Here is a 26,931-nt window from a genome sequence, read left to right on the forward strand (position 1 = left end):
CCTTCCACAAGCTTCCCACAATAAGTTGGGTGAATTTTGGCCCATTCCTCCTGACAGGGCTGGTGTAACGGAGTCAGGTTTGTAGGCCTCTTTTTCAGTTCTACCCACAAATTTTCTATTGGATTGAGGTCAGGGCTTTGTGATGGCCACTCCAATACCTTGAATTTGTTGTCCTTAAGCCATTTTGCCACAACTTTGGATGTATGGAAGTCATTGTCCATTTGGAAGACTCATTTGCAACCAAGCTTTAACTTCCTGACTGATGTCTTAAAATGTTGCTTCAATATATCCACCTAATTTTCTTCCCTCATGATGCCATCGATTTTGTGAATTGCACCAGTCCCTCCTGCAGCAAAACACCCCCACAACATGCTGCCACCCCCAAGCTTCACGGTTGGGATGTGTTCTTCGGCTTGCAAGCCTCCCCATTTTTCCTCTAAACATAACGATGGTCATTGTGGCCAAACAGTTCTATTTTTGTTTCATCAGACCAGAGGACATTTCTCCAAAAAGTACAATCTTTGTCCCCATGTGCAGTTGCAAACCATAGTCTGGCTTTTTTATGGCAGTTTTGGAGCAGTGGCTTCTTCCTTGCTGAGCGGCCTTTCAGGTTATGTCGATATAGGACTCGTTTAACTGTGGATATAGATACTTTTGTACCCGTTTCCTCCAGCATCTTCACAAGGTTCTTTGCTGTTGTTCTGGGATTGATTTGCACTTTTCGCACCAAAGTACGTTCACCTCTAGGAGACAGAACGCATCTCCTTCCTGAGCGGTATGAGGGCTGTGTGGTCCCATGTTGTTTATACTTGCTTACTATTGTTTGTAATCATCAGGCGTTTGGAAATTGCTCCCAAGGATGAACCAGACTTGTGGAGGTCTACAATTTGTTTTCTGAGGTCTTGGCTTATTTCTTCTGATTTTCCCATGATGTCAAGCAAAGAGGCACGGAGTTTGAAAGTAGGCCTTGAAATACATCCACAGGTACACCTTCAATTGACTTAAATGATGTCAATTAGCCTATCAGAAGCTCCTAAAGCCATGACCTCATTTTCTGGAATTTTCCAAGCTGTTTAAAAGCACAGTCAGCTTAGTGTATGTAAACTTCTGACCCACTGGAATTGTGATGCAGTGAATTATAAGTGAAATAATCTGTCTGTAAACAATTGTTGGAAAAATTGCTTGTGTCATGCACAAAGTAGACAACTGACATATTTTATTAGAGTTAAGTAATGTCAATAAAATATGGTAAATAAGTGTGAAGCAGTAATGGGCAGTCACTACCATCATGGGACTTCATTCATTGTTTTATTCAGCGTTTAGTGTAGTGTGTACACTTTAGTGTAGTATGTAGTGCATTTCATCTTTAAAGAAATATCGAAACAAAGTCGAAAAATAGACTATTGGAATGAAAGAGAGCGGTTGTTATCAGCCTTATGGAAATGATGGATGTCTTTGAGTGCCTCCTTGTATTGTACAGCAGGTTAGCCAGACAGACATCTACCACATCACAGTTAAACAACTCATCTAGAGTCTAGATTGACCCTTAACCCTATCTCAGCTCATTTCAGATATAGGTATGGTTTGTTTTTTTAGGATGATCCTTAGTTTACCAGTTTATTTGTTTAGTTTATTGATAGTATACTGTAAAAGACAGATCGTTCAACTTCTCTCTACTCTGACTGAGAGAATGTCCTTCTAAATGAGCGATAGAACAAGAGAGATGATGAATATTTCAATACCTTATTTTAGTCAAACGTATGTCGTAAGGATGAGCTTTGGTTGTGGAATTGTAGGGCACTGTATATGTTGGGTAACACGACTTTACATTGCAAAAAATAAGGTGCTTTGTGGTTATATATAGCATGTTTATTAATTGTTTATGGTTCAATGAACAAGCATGGGAAACAGTGTTTAAACCCTTCACAATGAAGATCTGTGGAGTTATTTGGATTTTTAAGAATTTTTTTGAAAGACAGGGTCCTGAAAAAGGGACGTTTCTTTTTTTGCTGAGTTTAGTAGGGGGAAACGGTTTTGAAACGGAGTAAAACAATGTACTTCCTGAACTTGTCCAATACAAATACATATTTTTGTTTTCTTTTGTAAATAATTTTGCAATGGTTTGCTCTAATAAATACAACCCAGGTCATACACATTACCTTCCCATCTTTACTGAGAAGGTCCTGGCTCTTGTCCTGGTCGGATGACAAACGGTCGATGCTCTCCTCTGTAGTGGCTTCAAGGTCAGTGGAATCAGACAATGCCAACCTCTTCTTGGCTGAGAGAGAGAGAGAGACAGAGAGAGAGAGAGACAGACAGAGACAGAGAGAGAGAGAGAGAGAGAGACAACAACAAACAAAATAACAATCACAAGCAAAAACGCTAAACATAACCCATTCCTTACATACAAATTAATAGTACATAATATTTTTATAGTGCTTTTCTCAGACCAAAAAAACTGAAACATGGAATTCAAACTTGTCTGCTCTCCACACTCGCTGGAGTCACAACACACACGACAATCTCTAACTGATTCAGCCTCAGTAGAGAATGTCACCACTGTGCAAAGATGAAACCGTATGCCAGTCACACCTGGCACGGCATCTGCCCCCTCTGCATCGGCAGTGCTGGTGTCCCCTCCATCCTCTGAGATCTGTTCCCCTGTCTGCTGCAGGGTCAGCTGGTGGCACACGTCAAAGGCCTGGCCCACCGTCCGCACGATGCGCATAGCCTGGGACTGGAGGTGGGCAGGGGGAGGGGGGAGAGGGAGGAGTGGGGAGAGGGAGGTGAGTTGACGGAGGAGAGAGGTAGGTGAGGGGAGGGAGGAGAGGGGAAAAGGGAGGAGAAGGGTAGGACAGAGACGGGATCAGGTGTGGAGAAAGGGGGAAGAGGAAGGAAGGGAAGAGGGGGTAGTGGGATGGAGATAAAAGGAGAAACAGTTGAAAGAGAGGGAGATAGAAAGAGGGGGGAGTGAGGGATGGAAATAGGAAGAGAACAAAAAGCACAGTATTTCAGCGACGTAGCCTTACTGATCTACTGTAGAGGTGCATGCTTTCGTTGTAACGGATTGGTTCATTCTAGAGCCTTTTTTCCTTGAGTTATCTATAGTTATATATGTCACGTGTGACCATGTGTGGAATCCAGGTGAGTCTGAAGACACGCAGGTGACAGGTGTGTGCCATAACGAGCAGCCTGGTAACCTAGAGGCCGGAGAAGCAAGGTCAGGGAGTGAGTGTTAAAAAAAAATAAACACATAATACACAATAAGAAACACGAACAACGCAGACATGACACAGGAACAGAAACAATAACTCCTGGGGAAGGAACCAAAGTGAGTGACATAATTAGGAAAGGTAATCAGGGAGGTGATGAAGTCCAGGTGAGTCTGAAGACACGCAGGTGCGCGTAACGATGGTGACAGGTGTGCGCCATAACGTGACAATATACAGTTATACAGTGCATTCAGAAAGTATTCAGATACCCTTCCCCTTTTCCAAATGTTGTTACGTCACAGCTTTATTCTAAAATTTATGAAATAACAAACAATCTACTCACAATACCCCACAATGACAAAGCAAAAACAGGTTTTTAGAAATTTTTGCAAATGCATATATAAAAACCAAGAGATACCTTATTTACATAAGTATTAAGACCATTTGCTATGAGACTCGAAATTGACCTCAGGTGCATCCTGTTTCCATTGATCATCCTTGAGATGTTTCTTCAATTTGATTAGAGTCCACCTGTGTATTATTCAATTGATTGCTGTCTATATAAGGTCCCACAGTTGACAGTTCATGTCAGAGCAAAAACCAAGCCATGAGGTCGAAGGAATTGTCTGCAGAGGTCCAAGACAGGATTGTGTCGAGGCACAGATCTAGGGAAGGGTACCAAAAAATGTCTGCAGCATTGGTCCCCAAGAACACAGTGGCCTCCATCATTCTTAAATGGAAGAAGTTTGGAAGCACCAAGACTCTTCCTAGAGCTGGCCGCCTGGCCAAACTGAGGGGGAGATGGGCCTTGGTCAGAAAGGTGAACAAGAACCCGATGGTCAGAGCTCCAGAATTCCTCTGTGGAGATGGGAGAGCCTTCCAGAAAGACAACCAGATGGAAGTCACTCCTCAGTAAAAGGAGTGACAACACGCTTGGAGTTTGCCAAAAGGCATCTAAATGACTCTTGCCATGAGAAACAAAATTCTCTGGTCTGATAATACCAAGATTGAACTCTTAGTCCTGAATGCCAAGTGTCATGTCTGGAGGAAAGCTGGCACCAGTGAAGCATGGTGGTGGCAGCATTATGCTGTGGGGATGTTTTTCAGCGGCAGGGACTGGGAGACTAATCAGGATCGAGGGAAAGATGAATGTAGCAATGTACAGAGAGATCCTTGAGGAAAACCTGCTCCAGAGTGCTCAGGACCTCAGACTGGGCCGAAGGTTCACCTTCCAACAGGACAACGACCCTAAGCACACAGTCAAGACAATGCAGGAGTAGCTTTGGGACAAGTCTCTGAATGTCCTTGATTGGCCCAGCCAGAGTGGCCCATCCAACCTGACAGGGCTTGAGAGGATCTGCAGAGAGGAATGGGAGAAACTCCCCAAATACAAGTGTGCCAAGCTTGTAGGGTCATACCCAAGAAGACTCAAGGATGTAATCGCTGCCAAAGGTGCATCAACAATGTACTGTGTAAAGTGCTATGTAAAGTATGTACTACTGTTCTAGACCGTAACACTATTTTTTTCATTTTCAGTAGATTTTTATTGGCATGGCCACTGCTGAAATTGAACCCACAATCGTTGTGAAACCAGCACTGTGCTTCAACCAACTGAGCCACATGGATGACAAGGTCAACACTAAGATTATGGGAATACTATAAACCCTAGACAGTGATCCATGGGAAGCCACATGAAGTCCAGTAAATCAAGCCCAGTATCATCGGTTCATCCTCCCCTCCAATGGCAAAAGTTCGATCTGGAAGCCTGAGATAAGAGCTTCAAGGCTGGAGTCATCTGAATGGCAAGACTACACTACACAGGATTACAGCCTGTGTCTCTGTTCTCTGGTAAGTGAAGATGGTGGGTGGTACAGCTTGAAGATGACATTAAGGACAGAATTAAAAGCCTCTTTCTTCCCACCTCACTCAGTGACTGCGTCCTAAATGGCACCCTATTCCTTACGCAGTGCATTACATTTGACCAGGGCCCATAATCCCCAATAGGGAATAGGATGCCATTTGGGATGCAGACACTCATTAGTATGCTGCTTCACTCAGTCACTGTCTACAGTACATGACTGGTATCCATGGTGAAGTGATGAGAGCCAACCTCATTGGTGGTGTTGCTATCCAGGCTTTTGTTATGCAGAAATTTATCGCTGTTCCATATGCAGCTATGGGGTAGTCGCGTGCCATTCATTTTCCCAATATTTTTTCTTGCATGCAGGGTTGTGTGAAATTTAAATTCATCAGGTGTGTGTACTGTGTATAAAATGTGTATGCACTGTGTTCATGTAGATCAGAAAACAAATGTGTGTGCATGCATGCACAGCGTGTGTGTATGTGTTAGTATAGACTAAGCCCTCGACGATCCCTATTGATCCAAGAGTCCCAAGTAAAATATAATGCATCGTGGCACATTCCCTATACCCAGCCCCCTTCCCTCCCTATTCCCTGCCCCTTCGCTAAGCAGCTGCTTGCCACGATCTGATACCCTGTAGAAATAAGCGGATTATATATCACTGATCTGGAACCTGTGGATATCTTTAATCTCATACTCAGCCCACTCCCATAGAGCTACACCCTTCTTACCCATATAATCATCACATAGAACATTCAGTTGAAGTAAGAAGTTTACATACACTTAGGTTGGAGTCGTTAAAAACTTGTTTTTCAACCACAAATTTCTTGTTAATAAACTATAGTTTTGGCAAGTCAGTTAGGACATCTACTTTGTGCATGACACAAGTCATTTTTCCAACAATTATTTATACACAGATAATTTCCCTTATAATTCACTGTATCACAATTCCAGTGGTTCAGAAGTTTACATACACTAAATTGACTGTGCCTTTAAACAGCTTGGAAAATTCCAGAAAATTAAGTAATGGCTTTAGAAGCTTCTGATAGGCTAATTGACATCATTTTGTCAATTGGAGGTGTACCTGCGGATGCATTTGTAACGGTTGTCGTCTCCCTCTTCTGAGGAGGAGTAGGAAATATCGGACCAATATGCAGCGTGGTAAGTGTTCGTCCTATTTATTCTACTGAACACAGAAAACAAACGAACAAGTGAATAAAGAAAACCCGAAACAGTCCCGTATGGTGAAAATCACTGAAACGGAAAATAACCCCCCACAAACAAGAGTGGGAAAACAGTCTACCTAAGTATGGTTCTCAATCAGAGACAACGATTGCCAGCTGCCTCTGATTGGGAACCATACCAGGCCAAACACATAGAGATAGAAAACATAGAACACAAAACATAGAACTGCCCACCCCAACTCACGCCCTGACCAAACTAAAATAGAGACATAAAAAAGGAACTAAGGTCAGGACGTGACAGTATTTCAAGGCCTACCTTCAAACTCAGTGCCTCTTTGCTTGACATCATGGGAATATCAAAAGAAATAAGCCAAGACCTCAGAAAGAATTCTGGTTCATCCTTGGGAGCAATTTCTAAACGCCTGAAGGTACCACGTTCATCTGTACTAACAATAGTACGCAAGTATAAATGCCATGGGAACACACAGCCGTCATACCGCTCAGGAAGGAGACGCGTTCTGTCTCCTAGAAATGAACGTACTTTGGTGCGAAAAGTGCAAATCAATCCCAGAACAACAGCAAAGGACCTTGTGAATTATGCTGGAGGAAACAGGTACAAAAGTATCTATATCCACAGTAAAAACGAGTCCTATATCAACATAACCTGAAAGGCCGCACAGCAAGGAAGTAGCCACTGCTCCAGAACCACCATAAAAAAGCCAGACTACGGTTTGCAACTGCACATGGGGACAAAGATCGCCCTTTTGTAGAAATGTCCTCTGGTCTGATGAAACAAAAATAGAACTGTTTGGCCACAATGACCATCGTTATGTTTGGAGGAACAAGAGGCAGCCTTGCAAGCTGAAGAACACCATCCTAACCATGAAGCATGGGGGTGGCAGCATCATGTTGTGGGGGTGCTTTGCTGCAGGAGGGACTGGTGAAATTCACAAAATAGATGGCATCATGAGGGAAGAAATTTAGGTGGATATATTGAAGCAACATCTCAAGACATGAGTCAGGAAGTTAAAACTTGGTCGCAAATGGGTCTTCCAAATGGACAATGACCCCAAGCATACTGTTACGGTTTTCTTGCGGTGAAGGAGAGTCGGACCAAAATGCAGCGTGGTATTCTTGATACATATTTAATGATGACGAAAAAATGAACAATACAAAAACAACAAACGTAACGTGAAAACCTATACAGCCTATCTGGTGCAAACAAACACAGAGACAGGAACAATCACCCACGAAACACTCAAAGAATATGGCTGCCTAAATATAGTTCCCAATCAGAGACAACGATAATCACCTGCCTCTGATTTGAGAACCAATTCAGACCGCCATAGACTATGCTAGAAAACCCCACTAAGCCACAATCCCAAAACCCACGAAAAACCCCAAGACAAAACATACCACATAATAAACCCATGTCACACCCTGGCCTGACCAAAATAATAAAGAAAACACAAAATACTAAGACCAGGGCGTGACACATACTTCCAAAGTTGTGGCAAAATGGCTTAATTTAAGGAAAACAAAGTCAAGGTATTCGAGTGGCCATCACAAAGCCCTGACCTCAATCCTATGGAAAATGTGTGGGCAGAACTGAAAAAGCGTGTGCGGGCAAGGAGGCCTACAAACCTCTCAGTTACACCAGCTCTGTCAGGAGGAATAGGCCACAGTTCACCCAACTTGTGGACAACTACCCGAAACGTTTGACCCAAGTTAAAACCTGTTAGGGATAGGGGGCAGCATTTTCACTTTTGGATAAATAGCGTGCCCAATTTCAACTTCCTGCTACTCATACCAGGAATATATTATATGCATATGATTAGTAGGTGTGGATTGAAAACACACTGAAGTTTCTAAAACTGTTTCAATCATGTCTGTGACTATAACAGAACTTATGTAGCAGGCAAAACCCAGAGGACTAACTGTTCAGATTTTCTTTTTTTTGTGCCACTGACCGTTCCCTCAATTGTCTTTGCCAAGGGATATTTGATAGCGACAATTTTACAGTTCCTACGACTTCCACTGGATGTCACCAGTCTTTGGAATTAGGTTGAAGTTAATCATTTGTGCAACGAAGAAGAAGCACATCCTGGAACAACGTTACACTGTTGAGAGTTACGCAAGACGAAAAAAGTGCATGGATTGTTTACTTGCTGTATTGAATACAGATTGCCCCGTTTACAATTTGATCGATTATTAACGTTTAAAAATACCTAAAGTTGTATTACAAAAGTAGTTTGAAATATTTTGGCAAAGTTCATAGGCAACTTTTGAAATGTTTTGTAGTGACGTTGTGTTTTGGCAAGCTGTTTTTTCCCCGGATCAAACGTGCTTTATAAATGGACATTTTGGGTATACATGGACGGAATTAATTGAAAAAAAGGACCAATTGTGAGGTTTATGGGACATATTGGAGTGCCAACAAATTAAGCTCGTCAAAGGTAATGCATGTTGTATATTTTATTTCAGCGTTTTGTGTAGCGTCTGCAACGCTAGCTCTTTTGTTTAGTACTGGTTCAGATGGGTGCATTCTATCAGATTCTTATGCTTTCGCCGAAAAGCATTTTTAAAATCTGACATGTTGGCTGGATTCACAACGAGTGTAGCTTTAATTGAGTATCTTACATGTGTGATTTAATGAAAGTTTGAATTTTATAGAATTTTATTTGAATCTGGCGCTCTGCATTTCCCCAGGCAATTGGCCAGTTGAGACGCTAGCGTCTCCATATCCTCAAGAGGTTTTAAACAATTTAAAGGCAATGCTACCAAATACTAATTGAGTGTATGTACACTTCTGACCGACTGGGAAAGTGATGAAAGAAATAAAAGCTTAAATAAATCACTCTCTACTATTTTGACATTTCACATTCTTAAAATAAAATGGTGATCCTAACTGACCTAAGACAGGGAATTGATAAAATGTCAGGAATTGTGAAAAACTGAGTTTAAATGTATTTGGCTAAGGTGTATGTAAACTTCTGACTTCAACTGTATACTGTAGAATTATAGGATCTCTAAGGTCTTACCTTCCTCTTGGATTTGAAGACATTACAATGGAACATGTTGCTCTTTCCATCTCTTGCAATGTAACTGAAGATCTTCAAGTCCTGGGCGTCATGTGACACATAGAAAATCCTAAATGGACGGGGAAGTATCTTGATCACGAGAATTTGATTGATTTCAATCTGAACTACTTAATCAAAAATCATCAATGGGTTTGTATGGACATAGCAAAGAATAGTCTTAAAGAGGTTTATGTTTGAGGGCACTTGGTGCCTGTCTTTACCTGTAGATGGGGTCTTGTGTTATCATGACTGTATTGTCATCCCAAGACCACTCTTTCCTCTGGAACACAACCACAGAGCGACAACACTTACGCAACGCTGTAATTCACTCCTATGACTTATGACTTAGGGTCAGTGTTTCACCTATAAGAAACACGTATATATGGAGGTTCTTCAACTTTTTCTATCTGCAGAGACACTCAAAATGAGGGACCTTGCAGCTTCCATGAAGGACAAAGAGCTATGGCATTCGATCATTCATCAAAACATCACATTTCACAACCATAAGCCATTCCGCCTCCATATGCAAAGGAAGCCTGTTTACGTCTGACCATAGAACCGTCTTTTCATCACTGATGATGAATTTTCCTTTTGATTTACTGCATCTGGAAAATAATAGTTGTACACTTCACACTGGTGGAAACATTTAGTAACTCTAGACCTTCAATTTGATGGGCTAAGAAATAACAGTTTCAGTTTCTTGTATCATTGACCTTGGTGCAAAATAATAGTTGATGTACAAAAGTACAAGTGAAATGTATCCACTCACTACTGTGAGTATAGCGAGTGGCTCCTGAGTGGCACAGTGGTCTAAGGCACTGCATCTCAGAACAAGAGGTGTTACTGCAGTCCCTGTTTTTTTTTCCAGGCTGCATCACATCTGGCCGTGATTGGGAGTCCCATAGGGCGGCGCACAATTGGCCCAGTGTCGTCCGGGGTAGGCCGTCATTGTAAATAAGAGTTTGTTCTTAACTGACTTGCCTAGTTAAATAAAGGATAAATAAAAGGAACTTACTCTGGATAAGGGCATCTCCTAAGTGGCTAAAATGTTGACGTGAGTTTTCACTATGAGCACAAGACAGTCAAGCTCATGCAAATGTAGGAAAAGACACACATTCTCCAATAGAACAATTCATAATCAAGACCAACATTTTTGTAGCTACTCTGACTTCATCGGGTATTTCATATTTTGAAGGGGACTTACCTTTTTCTTTTTTCGCAAAACCACCCTTACACCATCCGCAGACACGATGATGTTGACTTTCTTCTTCTTGATGTTCTTCAATTTGAATTCATACTGTGGGGGGAAATGTAAATTCCATAGATTTTGTACATGAAACTGGAATATAAAAGGATCCACACAAGCTCACGGTATATAGCCTAGGGGTGACATCATGGACTTTGTGTGTGTATCATGTCATTATAGTTTGCACATAACCACAGAGCAGGGTTGGAGTAAATTCCATTTCAATTCATTCATATTCAGGAAGTAAACTTAGACTCCAATTCCAATTTTCCTCAACCTTGTCAGAGATACAGTTCCTGTAGAGATGTAAAGGGATGGAAACATATGCATTAAGGCAGGGAGTGAGTACTTAAGTATTTACCATCGTTGTACCTACAAGACACCATCTGCTGCTGAGAGTAAATCAACGTTTGGGTCAACATAAAGTTGCCTAAGGCTGAAGAAAACGGGAAAAGTCAGATGGTAGAGCTGGCAAAGTCTCCAGCATCTAGGTTCCCCCTCCCCTCAGAGTGCATTAGACATGAAGGAAGACTCGGCAGTGTGCACCGCTTTTATTCTTGCCTTTGAGTAGTTAGAACCGTTCTCGCTGCCTCACTGCAGTCAAAGGGACCAGACATCTAAACGACAAAACACTAATCTAAAATAAACATGTTTTCCCCAAATGAGGAAACACAACATCAGAAGTCGAATTGATCAAATGAGGACTTTTATCAAAAGCATTTTCCCCCCCTCTGATCCTCAACCAAAAGGCTCATCAGGATTCTCTCATGTCAAAGGTTTGAAGATTCTCCATGCTGCTCTTCTTTTCCTGTAAAAATGCATGATATTCTGCCTGTTCTATTGGCTGACTTTTTACTTTTTACTTCATTTTTAGTATTGGCCTATGGACTATTTTATGAAAGGGTGGCTACTTTGAAGAATCTCAAATATAAAATATATTTTGATTTGTTTAACACTTTTTTGGTTACTATATGACTCCATATGTGTTATTTCATCGTTTTGATGTATTCACTATTATTCTACAATATAGTAAAAATAAAGAAACCCTTAAATGACTAGGTGTGTCCAAACTTTTTACTGGTACTGTATATATTAAACATACCAGATGGCACAATTTTCTTGTTTTTTTAATTTATTTACGGATACCCAGGGGCACATTCCAACACTCAGACATAATTTATAAACAAAGCATGTGTGTTTTGTGAGTCCGCCAAATCAGAGGCAATAGGGCTGACCAGGGATGTCCTCTTGTCCTGCTAAGCATTCAAAATGTAATGAGTACTTTTGGGTGTCAGGGAAAATGTATGGAGTAAAAAATACATTATCTTCTTTAGGAATGTAGTGGTGTAGAAGTAGTACAAAAAATACAGTAAATAGTAAAGTACAGATACCTGAAAAACGACTTAAGTAAAAAAATACTTTGAAATACTGCTTAAGTGTTTTGTGAGTCCGCCAAATCAGAGGCAATAGGGATGACCAGGGATGTCCTCTTGTCCTGCTAAGCATTCAAAATGTAATGAGTACTTTTGGGTGTCAGGGAAAATGTATGGAGTAAAAAATACATTATCTTCTTTAGGAATGTAGTGGTGTAGAAGTAGTACAAAAAATACAGTAAATAGTAAAGTACAGATACCCGAAAAACGACTTAAGTAAAAAAATACTTTGAAATACTGCTTAAGTACTTTACACCACTGCCTGGCAATGTGGTGCCAGGACAACAACCTCTCCTTCAATGTCAGCAAGACCAAGGAGCTGATCGTGGACTTCAGGAAACATGGGCAGGTGCACAGCCCCATTCACTTCGATGGGGCCGTAGTGGAGAGGGTTAATACCTTCAAGTTCCTCGGTGTCCACATCACTGAGGATCATGGTTCTCTCCTACCGGCACAGTTGTGAGGAAGGCACGGCAGTGTCTCTTCTCCCTCAGGAGGCTGAAACGATTTGCCATGGCTCCTGACATCCTTAGAACCTTTTACAGCTGCTCCATTGTGAGCCTCCTGACTGGTTGTATCACTGTCTGGTATGACAACTGCACCACCCTCGACAGGAATGCCCTACAGAGGTTGGGACGGATGGCCCAGCGCATCACTGGGGGTGAGCTCACAGCCTTCCAGGAAGTACATGCCAGGCAGTGTCTGAGAATGGCCCTAAAAATGGCCTAAGACTGGCCACCCGAGACATGGACTGTTCTCCATGCTCCCATCAGATGGTGGAGACGGTACCGGTGCATCAAGGCTCAGACCAACAGACGGTACCAGTGCATCAAGGCTCAGACCAACAGATGGTACCCGTGCATCAAGGCTCAGACCAACAGACTCCTAAACAGCTTCTATCCCCTGGCCATAAGATTGTTAAATACAACCACTACACTGCTGTTCATTGATTATTGATTTCCATTACCGTTAGTATCTATCTATTTATCCTGCTACTGGTCACTATTACTCCTGTTTACATGCATGTATTACCACTAGTATATTATCTTAAGTATTCATATATTCTTGCTACCAGTTACTTTCCAGCCCTGTTCACATGTATATCCACCTATCACGTCTACACTGTCACTCTAAAAAACACTTACACACACACAATCGCCACCAGACACACACACCCACCCACCACTTATGCTGCTGCCATGCTGTTTACTACATACTGTACTGTTTAAACATACTGTTTCTTATTTCTTATTGTTCGTGTTTTCTTTCTTATATATATATATATATATATATATATATAGATAGATAGATAGATAGATAGATAGATAGATAGATTTTTTTGTTAAACTATTTTGATATTGATTACTGCACTGTTGGGTAGAGCAGGCAACTTAAGCATTTCACTGTACTTGTGCATGTGAAAATAAAACGTATAGAAATTGTCCCTCTCTGGGTGTCATTGAGGAACTGGCCGACCTCTGTGTGACACAGACGCATCACTAGATTAAATGTAACATTTGGCTCTCCCAGCTGACTCTGCAGCAGTTAAATCCTCTCTGTAACACTGTAATACTCTGGCCCACTGCAGTATCCGTTAATGCCAGACACCATTGCCATCTCCGTCTCATCTCTCCAGAGGAGTGGATGTCTCTTAAAGAGATGGTTAGGGGTATTGGTTTTAAGATTTAGAAAGAGGACTCTTCAAACAGAGATGGTTAGAAATATTGGTTATATAAGATTGGAAGAGATGGCTGGTTTAAGGCCTTCCCACACTGTACATCGGATTCAATATTTTACTGTTATTCTGTCACACTGTGCGATGTTGTCAAATTAAAATCTTGATATCAACATTGCTAGATTGTATGATTTGCTTAAATTCTATCGCTACATTCTGCGATTGGCTTCCGAGGCTATGTCAGCCGACATCAACTGCAGCGGTCGATTTAATCTGCGCATGTGCCAGCACCCGCAGCACAAGCTTCCCACGTGAGTTCAGAAAAACTGAAAGTATGCATCTTAGAAATAGTTTTCACATACGAACTCCGAATCAAACAGGCTTCCCAAAAGTAACGTGGTTTCTGTGGTAGAATGTTAATTTTGATTGCCAAATTTTTTAAAATTTGCCATGTCAACAAGATTATTAGGGAAATCATTATTCTTGCAATGCATGCAAATGTTTTTATCGAACTATTTAATTAATATGACAACTCCCAATAATCATAATATTGTGTGCATACTCAGTGCCGACCGTGTTCCCATTGGTCAGTCACCGGCATCGGCTTGTAACACCCGGAACACTACACTATAAATGCTAAAAAGTTCTGACTGCCATAACTTTGTCCGAGCCTACGACCGCACATAGTGTTACTTAATCGGCAGACCTAGACTTTAGCTGTGTTCGAATAGTCATACTAACCTCACTAACAGTACTATTTGTGATGTAAATTGAGTATGTAGTAGGCTTATTGGTTATAGTATGGATATAGTTAGTATGCCAAAAGTTCCCGGATGTCGTATTAAATTAGCTAAAATACAAAGTATACAAACAGTGGACACTATTTCCGTGCTTTTAGGGCCCATAATGCTATTCTTCAGAAAATGGGCGTGGCTTCACGTTTTCAGATTTGAAGAAAATGGCGGAAAATATGCAGCCGAATTTCAACGAGAGAGGATACAAATTCATTGCTTTAACTAATTATGAAAAATGTTAAGATGTTGAGCAATGTAATAAAGTAATGATTTTTCAAATAAGTTGGCTGACAATTTGTTAGCTACGCTATCCTTACGAACCGCACAGCATTACAGCTGTATGTACCAGTATGTTAGATACTTCCCTAACGCTAGTTGACTACTAAATACATCGAACTTGCCAGGCAGTATATTAACTATATGCTATCTAACTAACTACCAAATGTTTATTGACTTGGTTATTCACGTCATTCTTAGCTACGTGGTATAGGCGTGCGTTCTCAATGGACATGGTTAATTCTGGCTATCTACTCCGATTTCAGAGCACTTGTCTGAGTGTGCAAGAGCACAGAATTACTGATGAATTTACAAACGCTCAACACCCGTTAAATATGGCCAGTGTCAGTAAACGTCGGCAAAAAAACGTAATTAAATTGTTGCCAGCAGCACAGTTACTGTCACCAACGCTCTGGATAACATAAAAACAGCCTAACCAGCTCTGCTAGGGTGAGTGAAATGGTCAGAGTGAGGTGTTCTCTCATTTGTGTCTGGTAGTAGCTAGCAAGTTAGCCAAAGTTAGCCAGTTATCTTGGGTGCTTGACTGCCATTGTAAGGTCAGAACACTCGGATCAACCCTACTCTTTGGCCAGAGCGTCCAGTGTGCTCTCTGAACGCTTGGAGAGCAAAACACTGAATTTACAAACGGACAATCTGACAAAGCTCTGAATTTACGAACGCCCAGAGTGCACTCTGAGTGCTCCCTGGTACTCCAGATTGAATTTACGAACAAACCCGAAAATGTAAAATGTCTAGCTAGTAATTTATGCTAACAAGCTAACAAGAGGTTGCATAGCAAAAGCGAAGCACTAGTATGCTCAACTGAAACGATAGTTCATTTACAGTATACTAAAATGAACTAATGGTATTTAGTATGTAGTATATACTCATTAAGGGTGCGCTCGTAAATTCCCTCTGGCTATCTACTCCGATTTCAGAGCACTTGTCTGAGTGTGCAAGAGCGCAGAATAACTGCTGAATTTACAAACGCTCAACACCAGTTAAATATGGTCGGTGTCAGTAAATGTCGGCAAAAAAAAGCGTAATTAAATTGTTGCCATCAGCACAGTTACTGTCACCAATGCTCTGGATAACATAAAAACAACCTAACCAACTCTGCTAGGGTGAGTAAAATGGTCAGAGTGAGTTCTTCTCTCATTTGTGTCTTGAATTAGCTAGCAAGCTAGCCAATTAGCTTGGGTGCTTGACTGCCGTTGTGAGGTCAGAACGCTCTGATCAACCCTGTTCCTCCGACCGAGCACCTAGTGTGCGCTCTGAGAGCGAAACACTCTGAATCTGACAACGCTCTGAATTTACGAACGCACACTAAGTATGTAGTATACAGTATGTTAGTATGGGTATTCGAGCACAGCTGCTGTCACACTAAACGAGCCAAGATGTCCGACAATCATTTATGAACCATAAGAATTTCCCCACGACGTGGACTTTTTGTCTGGGTCCGCAAAAACGTGGCATAAGACTGCTAAAATCGTAGTCTGTGGGGGCCTTTAGACTGTTATTATAGTCTTATAGCCTTAGAATATTATGATTGACTTGCAATATTTGATAAGAGGCAATGTCATTCTGTTTTATATGCAGATACCATACCAATGTGAGAGAGTAGAATATTAGTCTCTTATTAAAAATATATTTGCGTGCATGCACACACACACACATACAGTCCAAGTTTTGAAGGGCATTGCAATATTCCTAATATATAGCGAAAGTATTTTTCTGGAAGGGAGAGAAATACATTTAATATTATGGCTCACAGATTGTATTGTTGAAATTGTCTTACCCTTATCCTTCTCATTGCAGCCACTATCTCCATTCGGCTATTTGGACGACCGACTTCCAGACTGCCAATGTACTATAATATTTACAAAGTTATGAGACGTCATTAGTAATTCAAGTAGCCTATCGATATCTTCAACTCTTACTCTGATCTCAACTGCTTCTTGTCAAAAGGAGTTCCCTATACATTCTGAATAAATTGTTAAGGTACTGTAAATGGATTTGAATAGCAAACAAGTTGGTATATAGCTTAATAAAATGAATTAATAGATGTCAAAAGCGCACCTATAATCTAATACAGTGCATGTAGAATTAAATTAACAAGCACAGCGTAATATTAGAGTATGATTAAAATAAAACATGTACATATATCCTCATTACATTGTACTGTCATAACATTTTGGAAGAATGTAATTTTAGATATCAATTCATGATTTACTAAGCGCGACGCCGGGTCACTCCTGTTATCCTTAACTACATTGTTACCCCACATTGATAAGCGGTTACTGTAGTTTATCGCCTACTAGGTAACCTTACCTTTGCCTCAAAGCAGACCCCATGCTGAAATGCCGCCTCGTTGTGCATGGGGATCCTCAAGTCCTGTGCATCATCCACTAAATTATACTTGGTTATCCCTGGCATCGCCCTTCCGATACACGACTAGTCCGACACTAGTTTTATGCCAACGCTATTAGAATACTGTAAATACGCGCATCTCGCTCAACACTCACGAAGGTCTTTGATTGGTTAGTCGCCTATGGAATGGAACCACTATGTTAACACAATATGCGTCTAGCGGTCCAATTTGATACATTCCGAGATAGAATATCTGCCGCTCTAGTGCTGTTTTGGATGACGCACAATTCTCAAGGGCCGGATTCGATTATGCTGAGGTGCAGGGCACCGGTCTATGGCCCATGAAGGAAACGGGGAAAAGCGGTGAGGGAGGAGTGTAATCTCAAATTGAACCGTAATCTGCGCCAGTGTAACGCAGCATGGTGCATCGTCCAGAAACATACATCTATTTTCCATTAAATATATGTTTGAATTGTCAAACTAGTTTTCATTGGGAAGGCAGATAACAGGATTTTATCAAAAGCAAATCACATTGACGTGAAATCTCAGAATCGTACTCATTACCACGTCACTTTTATTTTGAGCCGACTTTGCCGTGTGCTTTGAACTGGGCACCTGGCTCACGCCGGGGAGGCAACCCGGTTTTAAAACGAACGCAATCAAATTTCACCCGGTGCAAAACACGCCTACCCGGGGTCCCGAGACAGTTTAATCGAATCCCCTCAAGGCAAGGTTGTCCGTTTTTCCTGTTTTGGCCATTAATAAAAACAACAGGTGATGTGCAGTTTACGCGCGTGCCAAATCAAATCCATTTTTATTTGCCACATGCGAAGGATACAACTGGTGTATACTTTACCTTGAAGCGCTTGCTTACGAGCCTTTCCCAATAATGCAGAGTTTAAAAATAACAATGAAAAGAAAAAAGATTAACAAGAGGAAAAAAAAGATAAGAATGGAGCTACAGTGAGGACTGCACCAGCACCAGATCATTCTGCTGTGGTATTTGAGGTAGATAAATTACCAGTCAGAAGATTGGACACACCTACTCATCCTTGGGGTTTTCTTTATTTTGACTATTTTCTACATTGTTGAATAATAGTGAAGACATCAAAAATATGAAATAACACAAATGGAAAAATGTAGTAACCAAAAAATATATATTTTATATTTGAGATTCTTCAAAGTAGCCACCCTTTGACTTGATGACAACTTGGCACACTCTTGGTGTTCTCTCAACTAGCTTCATGAGGAATGCTTTTCCAACAGTCTTGAAGGAGTTCCCACATATGCTGAGCACTTGTTGGCTGCTTTTCCTTCACTCTGCGGTCCAACTCTTCCCTAACCATCTCAGTTGGGTTGAGGTCAGGTGATTGTGGAGGCCAGTTCATTTAATGCAGCACTCCATCACTCTCCTTCTTGGTCAAATAGCCCTTACACAGGCTGGAGGTGGGTTTTTGTGTCACTGTCCTGTTGAAAAACAACTGATAGTCCCACTAAGCGCAAACCAGATGGGATGGCGTATCACTGCAGAATGGTGTGGTAGCCATTCTGGTTAAGTGTGCCTTGAATTCGAAATATTTCACAGACAGTGTCACAAGCAAAGCACCCCACACTATCACACCTCATTCTCCATGCTTCAAGGTGGGAACCACACAATGCGAGGTCACCCGTTCACCTACTCTGCGTCTCACAAAGACATGGCGGTTGGAACAAAAAATCTCAAATGTGGACTCATCAGACCAAAGGACAGATTTCCACCAGTCTAATGTCCGTTGCTCGAGTTTCTTGGCCCAAACAAGTCTCTTCTTATTGGTGGAATTTTGTAGTGGTTTCTTCCTTTGCAGTAATTCGACCATGAAGGCCTGATTCACCCAGTCTCCTCTGAACATTTGATGTTGAGATGTGTCTGTTGATCTCTGAAGCATTCATTTGGGCTGCATTCTGAGGTGCAGTTAACTCTAATGATTTTATCCTCTGTAACTCTGTGTCGGTCCTCATGTGAGCCAGTTTCATGACAGTGCTTGATGGTTTTTGCGACTGCACTTGAAGAAACTTTCAAAGTTCGTGAAATGTTCCGTATTGACTGACCTTCATGTCTTAAAGGTTTAAAGTAATGATGGACTTTCATTTTGCTTTGCTTATTTGAGTTGTTGCCATAATATGGACTTGGTCTTTTACCGAATAGGGTTATCTTCTGTATACCACCCCTATCTTGTCACAACACAAATTATTGGTTCAAACGCATTAAGAAGGAAAGAAATTCCACAAATTAACTTTTAACAAGGCATACCTGTTAATTGAAACAAATTCCAGGTGACTACCTCATGAAGCTGATTTAGAGAATGCCAGAGTGTACAAAGCTGTCATCAAGGCAAAGGGTGGCTACTTTGAAGAATCTCAAGTATAAAATATATTTTGATTTGTTTAACACTTTTTTGGTTACTACATGATTCCATATATGTTAATTCATAGTTTTTAAGTCTTCACTATCATTCTACAATGTAGAAAATGTTAAAGAATTAAGAAAAACTCTTGAATGAGTATGTGAGTCCAAACTTTTGAATGGACTGTGTGTACATGAAGGCAGGGTAAAGAGACTAGGCATCAGGATAGAAAATAATAACGGTGCTTTGAGAGACTAGTCACCTCCACCTTACCTGTCACCCTAGACCCACTTCAATTTGCTTACCGCCCCAATAGGTCCACAGACGATGCAATCGCCATCACACTGCACACTGCCCTATCCCATCTGGACAAGAGGAATACTTATGCAAGAATGCTGTTCATTGACTAGCTGTTCAGAGTATCAGCAGCAAATGAGTGTCAGCAGCAATTTTTTTCTGAAATTCTACACATTTTGCCATGGGGCAAAGAGAAAAACTGTGCTGTTTTACAGCTTATTTCCTGCAATTCTACCCATTTTGCCATCGGGTGGAGAGACATTTTTGCCATTATAAAGCAAATTCTGTGCAATTCTATACGTTTTGTGATACTTATACCATGTTAATATGATATCTGAGTCAGAATGACCAACAACATGCCCGGTCGGTATTCGTCCACGATTACAAGTTTAGATACAGTGCGTTCGGGAAAAATATTCCGACCCCTTGAATTTTTTCCACATTGTTACCTTACAGCCTTATTTTAAAATGGACTAAATTACTTTTTTCCCCTCATCAATCTACACATAATACCCCACAATAACAAAGCAAGAACATTGTTTTTTTTTGTTGCATATGTATTAAAAATAAAAAACAGAAATACCTTATTTACAAGTATTCAGAATCTTTGCTATGAGACACAAAATTGAGCTCAGGTGCATCCTGCTTCCATTGATCATCCTTGAGATGTTTCTACAACTTGATTGGAGTCCACCTATGGTACATTCAATTGATTTGACATGATTTGGAAAGGTACACACCTGTCTATATAAGGTCCACAGTTGACAGGAAGTGTTTTTAGAGCTCCGAGACAGGATTGTGTCGAGGCACAGATCTGGGGAAGGGTACCAAAATATTTCTGCAGCATCAAAGGTCCCCAAGACCACAGTGGCCCCCATCATTCTTAAATGGAAGAAGTTTCAAACCACCAAGACTCTTCCTAGAGCTGGCCGTCCAGTCAAACTGAGCAATCGGGGGGGAAGGGCCTTGGTAAGGGAGTTGACCAAGAACCCGATGGTCACTCTTACAGAGCTCCAGAGTTCCTCTGTGGAGATGGGAGAACCTCCTTGAACAGGCCTAAGCAATTCCAGACCATGGGGGCCTGATTGGTGTCAGACTTTTCCCCCCATCCCTAGCAAACACACCTGATTTAAACTAATTGCATTTTTAACTGAAGATCATGATTAGTTGATTATTGGAGTCAGGTGTGTTAGCTGGGGCTGGGGCAAAAGTGTGACACCAATCAGTTCGCCGAGGACTGGAGTTGTCCAGGCCTGTTCTAGGAGGACAACCATCTCTGCAGCACTCCCCCAATCAGGTCTTTAAACCTGTTTTGCTTCGTCATTATGAGGTATTATGTGTAGATTGATCAGGGGGAAAAAAGTGTATTCAATTTTATAATAAGGTTGTAACGTTACAAAATGTGGAAAAAGTCAAGGGGTTTGAATACTTTCCGAATGTACTGTAGCTGGCTAGACTAACGACCAATCAAAAGTTGTTAGCTGACATGGCTAATTGAGTGACTGTCAGTGACTGACATAACAAGCAAAAAACTGCTGATGCACAACCAAATTTCAAAGTTGAACATGGTGTATTCTACTTTCTTACTCTTAATGGTAAGTTGCAACCACGACTGTTGGTTATGCCTGGAACCGGCCCTGTGTATATATACACTGAGTATACCGAACAACTTAGGAACAACTTCCTAATATTGAGCCCCCCTCAGAACAGCCTCAATTCGTTGGGGCATGGACTCCACAAGGTGTCGAAAGCGATGATGCTGGCCCATGTTGACTCCAATGCTTCCCACAGTTGTGTCAATTTGGCTGGATGTCCTTTGATTGGTGGACCATTCTTGATATACACAGGACATTTTTGAGCGTGAAAAACCCAGCTGCGTCGCAGTTCTTGACACTAACCGGTGCGCCTGGCACCTACTACCTTACACCATTCAAAGGCACTAAAATATTTTGTCTTTCCCATTCACCCTTTGAATGGCACACATACACAATCAATTGTTTCAAGGCTTAAAACTCTGTCTTTAACCTGTCTCCTCCCCTACATCTACACTGATTGAAGTGGATTTAACAAGTTACATCAAGAAGAGATCAAAGCTTTCACCTGGATTCACCTGGTCAGTCTATGTCATGCAAAGAGCAGGTGTCCTTAATATTTTGTACACTCAGTGTAATTTAGTGAGTGTGTGTAGGGTCAGTGTAGATAGTCCAGGTAACCATTAAGGAACTCTTTAGCAGTCTTATGGCTTGGAGGTAGAAGAGCCTGTGACAAATGAGGGAAAGGGGGGATACCTAGTCAGTTGCACAACTGAATACATTCAACCGAAATGTGTGTTCCGCATTTAACACAACCCCTCTGAATCAGAGCGGTGCGGGGGGCTGCCTTAATCGACATCATCGGCGCCCGGGGAGAAGTTGTAATTGAGGGTTAACTGCCTTGCTCAAGGGCAGAACGGCAGATTTTTCCACCTTGCCACCTCAGGGATTGAAATCAGCAACCTTTCAGTTACTGGCCCAATGCTCTTAACCGCTAGGCTATCTGCCTCTCAGCGTCTAATGCTGCATTCAGAACAACTAGGAACTTGGGGGAAAAACGAGCTCCGACTGGGAAATCCAAGTCAGAAACTAGGGCATCTTTCTACAGCACTGACATTTCAACCTGAAGATCACTGACGTCATGCTTTGACCTTGTTTTTTCCCAGAGTTACCAGTTGTCTTGAAGCCCCGTCCTCTTGAAGACCAGCTGTGTTTTGTCTTGTTTTTTTAAATCGGGGGATTCGGCTGTTTTCATTGGAACAGAGCACAGCAGCCACTGGTGTACCGGACACCCCCGCACCCCCCGTTTGAGAACTGAAATTCCGGTGGTTGTTGTTACTGCATATCCTTTGATATCCTGCAGTAATTGGCTGTTGAGACTGTTCTGTTTTAAAAAATATATATTAATTGGAATTCACTACAAAGCTGTATTCTATTTCACATTTATTGAACACTGGCAATGAAACATTCAATCTCAATGCAGTTTTCTGTTCCCAAAACTAGAATCTGTTATGAACAGAGTATAGAATTTACCCTTTGCTAAAGTTGAAAACAATTGTGTTGTTTAGGAGTGCAAGGGCAGATTGAGTTATTGCACAAGCGCACTAGTTACCACAAACACAAAGCCATAAAGATAAACCCTGCCTATATTTCCAATTTATTTTCTTAAAATGTGATTTTAAACATAATCTTATTCTTAATCATACTGCTAACCTTATGCCTAACCCTAAACTTAAATGAAGACCAAAAAGCACATTTTTGTTTTCATGAATGTTTACTATAGCCAATTTTGACTTTGTGGCTGTGGTAAGTGGAAACACTTCACAGAGAAGGAGTACCCGAATGGAAATATGCAAATACATGCTAAAACGCGACAATAGGATCTCGCTAGCTTGTGCTTGGCTCTGCCCATTTATTCTTCCCACTATGCTTCATTTGCTCTCATTTGAAAAATAAATGCCAATGAGATCTCTTGGCTTAGTTACCGGCATCTTTGGTATAACTCTATCTCCAATTCAGATAAAACCACACAATATGTAATAATTGATACAGGTATGACATCTAGTGGTATCATCTGGAAACAGCGCAGCTACTGTATTCACTGTTGGTCTCCAGATTGACAAAGTAGTCCTATGCAGATGGTACTGTTTTGGTAACAACTGATCACAGAATCCATTTGATATGCTTGGGCACGAGGACCAAGCCATGGGCCCCAGAATGGATTTGCTACACAATGCCAACAGGTCAAAGACCATGTGTAATGAACCTGGAGGACAGATGTGGTTAAATAGGACCTGTAAAAAAAAGACCCTGCGCCTTTAAGGGTTTTGATTGACCATGTAAACAGGATAATTAGGGAAATCGTTCCTCTTGCAAAAGCATGTAAACATTTTAATCAAACTATTTCATAAATTAGAGTATTCTTAGAATCGGTCCATGTAAACATACACAATTAAAAGTACCTACTAGCCAGAATGCATTTATTTGTAACTTTCATTTTTGGTCATTTTTGCCTCGTGGCTAAATGTGTTTGTGTACCTGGATTTGCTCTGTGGAAGTCACTTTTGAAGTGTTTTACCATCTTAGCTTTGGGATTTCTTCTATTATTTAGTCTGCTTGGTATATTCAACTGGTCTGGATATCTCAGTAACCACAGGTAGAAATGTCCATCACAAGAGGCAACTTGGGAGAAAACTACAAATAATTTGCAATTATTAAAACAATTATTGTCTTATGAAAATGACAATCCTCTATATTTTAGTCCAATGTATTGAGTGGTTGTCACAAACCTTATTTTCACAGTAATGGATGTCAATTAAGGCAGCCCCCCGCACCTCTCAGATTCAGAGGGGTTGGGTTAAATGCGGAAGACACATTTCAATTGAACGCATTCAGTTGTACAACTGAGGTATCCCCCTTTCCCTTAAGTAGTTTTGACTGCTCTATCATTTCTTGTCATGACAACATTTTCTGTGTCCAGAGGATGGCACTAGATCTCTGGATTACAAAGGAAGACCCAGACGTGATCTGCCCAACGAAGCCTCTCTACCAGACAGACCCAATGCATTTTATGCACACTTTGACAATAATAACATTGTGCTGGGTGTGAGGGCCGCCACCAACTCAGATTGGGTGATCTAGCTGTCTGAGGCCGACGTGAGTAAAGTTAAAGTCTAATCAGGTCAACACCTGCAAGGCCACGGGGCCGATGGTATTCCAGGGCACATTCTCAGAGCATGTACAGAACAGCTGGCAGGCATATTCAAGGTAATGTTCAACCTCTCCGTGTCCCAGTCTGTAATCCCTACGTTTTATTAAGATGACTACCATCATTCCTGTTCCCAAGAACTCTAAGGCTTTTCATGCCACAATGACTACCGTCCCTTAGCACTCACTTCCGTCATTAGGAAGTGCTTTGAGAGTCTGGTTATGGCACACTTCAACTCCATCATCCCAGACACCTTAGACTCACTACAATTTGCATACCGCCCCAACATTTCCATAGATGACGCAAATCTCAATTGCACTCCACACTGCCCTCACCCACCTAGATAATAGGAAATCAGTGTATTCAGACCCCTTCCCTTTTTTCCACATTTTGTTACACCTTATTCTAAAATGTGCAAAATATTTTTTCCCCTCATCAATCTACATGCAATTTCTGATAATGATAAAGCGAAAACAGGTTTTTAGAAATGTTTGCAAATTTATTTAAAAAATTAAGAAAAAATATAATATTTATATAAGGATTCAGACCCTTTGCTATGAGACTCTAAATTGAGCTCAGGCGCATCCTGTTTCTATGTAACATCTTTGAGATGTTTCTACAACTTGATTGGAGTTCACCTGTGGTAAATTCAATTGATTGAACATGATTTTGAAAGGCACACACCTATCTATATAAGGTCCCACAGTTGACAGTGCATGTCAGAGCAAAAACCAAGCCATGAGGTCGAAGGAATTGTATGTAACGCTCAGAGACAGGATTGTGTCGAGGCACAAATCTGGGGAAGGGTACCCAGAAATGGCTGCAGCATTGAAGTTCCCCAAGAACACAGTGGCCTCCATCATTCTTAAATGGAAGACGTTTGGAATCACCCAGACTCTTCCGGGTTCTTGGTCACCTCCCTGACCAAGGGTGAAAGGCCTTGGTCAGGGAGGTGACCAAGAACCCGATGGTCACTGACAGAGCTCTAGAGTTCCTCTGTGGAGATGGGAGAACCTTCCAGGACAACCATCTCTGCAGAACTCCACCAATCAGGCGTTTATGGTAGAGTGGCCAGACGGAAGCCACTCCGCAGTAAAAGGCACGTGACAGCCGGCTTGGAGTTTACCAAAAGGCACCTAAAGATTCTCAGACCATGAGAAACAAGGTTCTCTGGTCTGATGAAACCAAGATTGAACCCTTTGGCGTGAATGCCATGCGTTACATCTGGTGGAAACCTGGCACCATCCCTACAGTTTAGCATGGTGGTGGGGGTGTTTTTCAGCGACAGGGACTAGTCAGGGTCGAGGGAAAGATGACCAGAACAAAGTACAGAGAGATCCTTGATGAAAACCTGCTCAGGACCTCGGCACACAGCCAAGGTAACGCAGGAGTGGCTTCAGGACGAGTCTCTGAATGTCCTTGAGTGGCCCAGCCAGCTGCGCAGCAACACTCCCCATACAACCTGGCAGAACTTGAGAGGATCTGTAGAGAAGAATGGGAAAAACTCCCCTAATACAGGTGTGCCAAGCTTGTAGTGCCATACCCAAGAAGACTCAAGGCTGTAATTACTGCCAAAGGTGCTTCAACAAAGTACTGGGTAAAGAGTCTGAAAGTTATGGAAATGTGATATTTCTGTTTTTTATTTTTCATACATTTTCCAAAAATGTATAAAAACCTGTTTTTGCTTTGTGATTATTGTGTGTAGATGATGAGAACAATTTTTTTAATATTTAATCCATTTTAGAATAAGGCTGTAAGGTAACAAAATATGGAAAAACTCCATCGGTCTAAATAGTTCCCAAATGCACTATATATAGTGATCCAACCAAAGGCAGTAATCCTGAAAGGCCTGTAGGTGGGATACGTAGTCAGTTGTAGAACTGAATGCATTCAACTGAAATGTGTTTTAACCCAACCCCTCTGAATCGGAGAGGTGTGGAGAGCTTCCTTAATCGACATCCACGGCTCCCGGGGAACAACTGCCTTGTTCAGGGGTAAAACAACATTTTTACATTGTCAGCTCTGGGATTTGATCCAGCAACCTTTCAGTTACTGGCCCAACGCTCCTACAAGCCAGGCTACCCTTCCTGATTGTGGACTAACGGAAACGCGCACAGTCGTGAACCCCCCTCAGGAGGTTGAAAAGGTTTGGCATGGGCCCGCAAATCCTCAGAAAGTTCTACAGCTGCACCATTGAGAGCATCTTGACTGGCTGCATCACTGCTTGGTACGGCAATAGCACCGCTCTTGATCGCATGGTGCTACAGAGGGTGGTGCCGACAACTCAGTACATTACTGGAACCGAGCTCTCTTCCATCCATGTCCTCTATATCATGCGTTGTGAAAGGAAGGCCAGGAAAATTGTTAGACTCCAACCAC

General features: G+C 41.6%; 1 protein-coding gene across 1 annotated transcript in view; it reads right to left on the reverse strand.

Annotated features, from left to right (window-relative positions):
- Positions 1–17,401, reverse strand: part of LOC112260219 (carboxyl-terminal PDZ ligand of neuronal nitric oxide synthase protein) — a 30,198-nt gene extending 12,797 nt beyond the window's left edge. Inside the window, exons 1-7 of the mRNA XM_024435154.1 lie at positions 17,093–17,401; positions 16,560–16,631; positions 10,542–10,634; positions 9,559–9,617; positions 9,299–9,407; positions 2,593–2,737; positions 2,160–2,278 (exon numbers count right to left, since the gene is read on the reverse strand). Of these exons, the coding sequence (XP_024290922.1) occupies positions 2,160–2,278; positions 2,593–2,737; positions 9,299–9,407; positions 9,559–9,617; positions 10,542–10,634; positions 16,560–16,631; positions 17,093–17,197 (702 nt within the window). The 5' untranslated portion in view covers positions 17,198–17,401. The remainder of the gene's footprint in view (positions 1–2,159; positions 2,279–2,592; positions 2,738–9,298; positions 9,408–9,558; positions 9,618–10,541; positions 10,635–16,559; positions 16,632–17,092) is intronic.
- Between the last annotated feature and the right edge of the window lie 9,530 nt (positions 17,402–26,931).

The sequence above is a fragment of the Oncorhynchus tshawytscha genome, linkage group LG10 (assembly GCF_018296145.1).
Source record: "Oncorhynchus tshawytscha isolate Ot180627B linkage group LG10, Otsh_v2.0, whole genome shotgun sequence".
Lineage (NCBI taxonomy): Eukaryota > Metazoa > Chordata > Actinopteri > Salmoniformes > Salmonidae > Oncorhynchus > Oncorhynchus tshawytscha.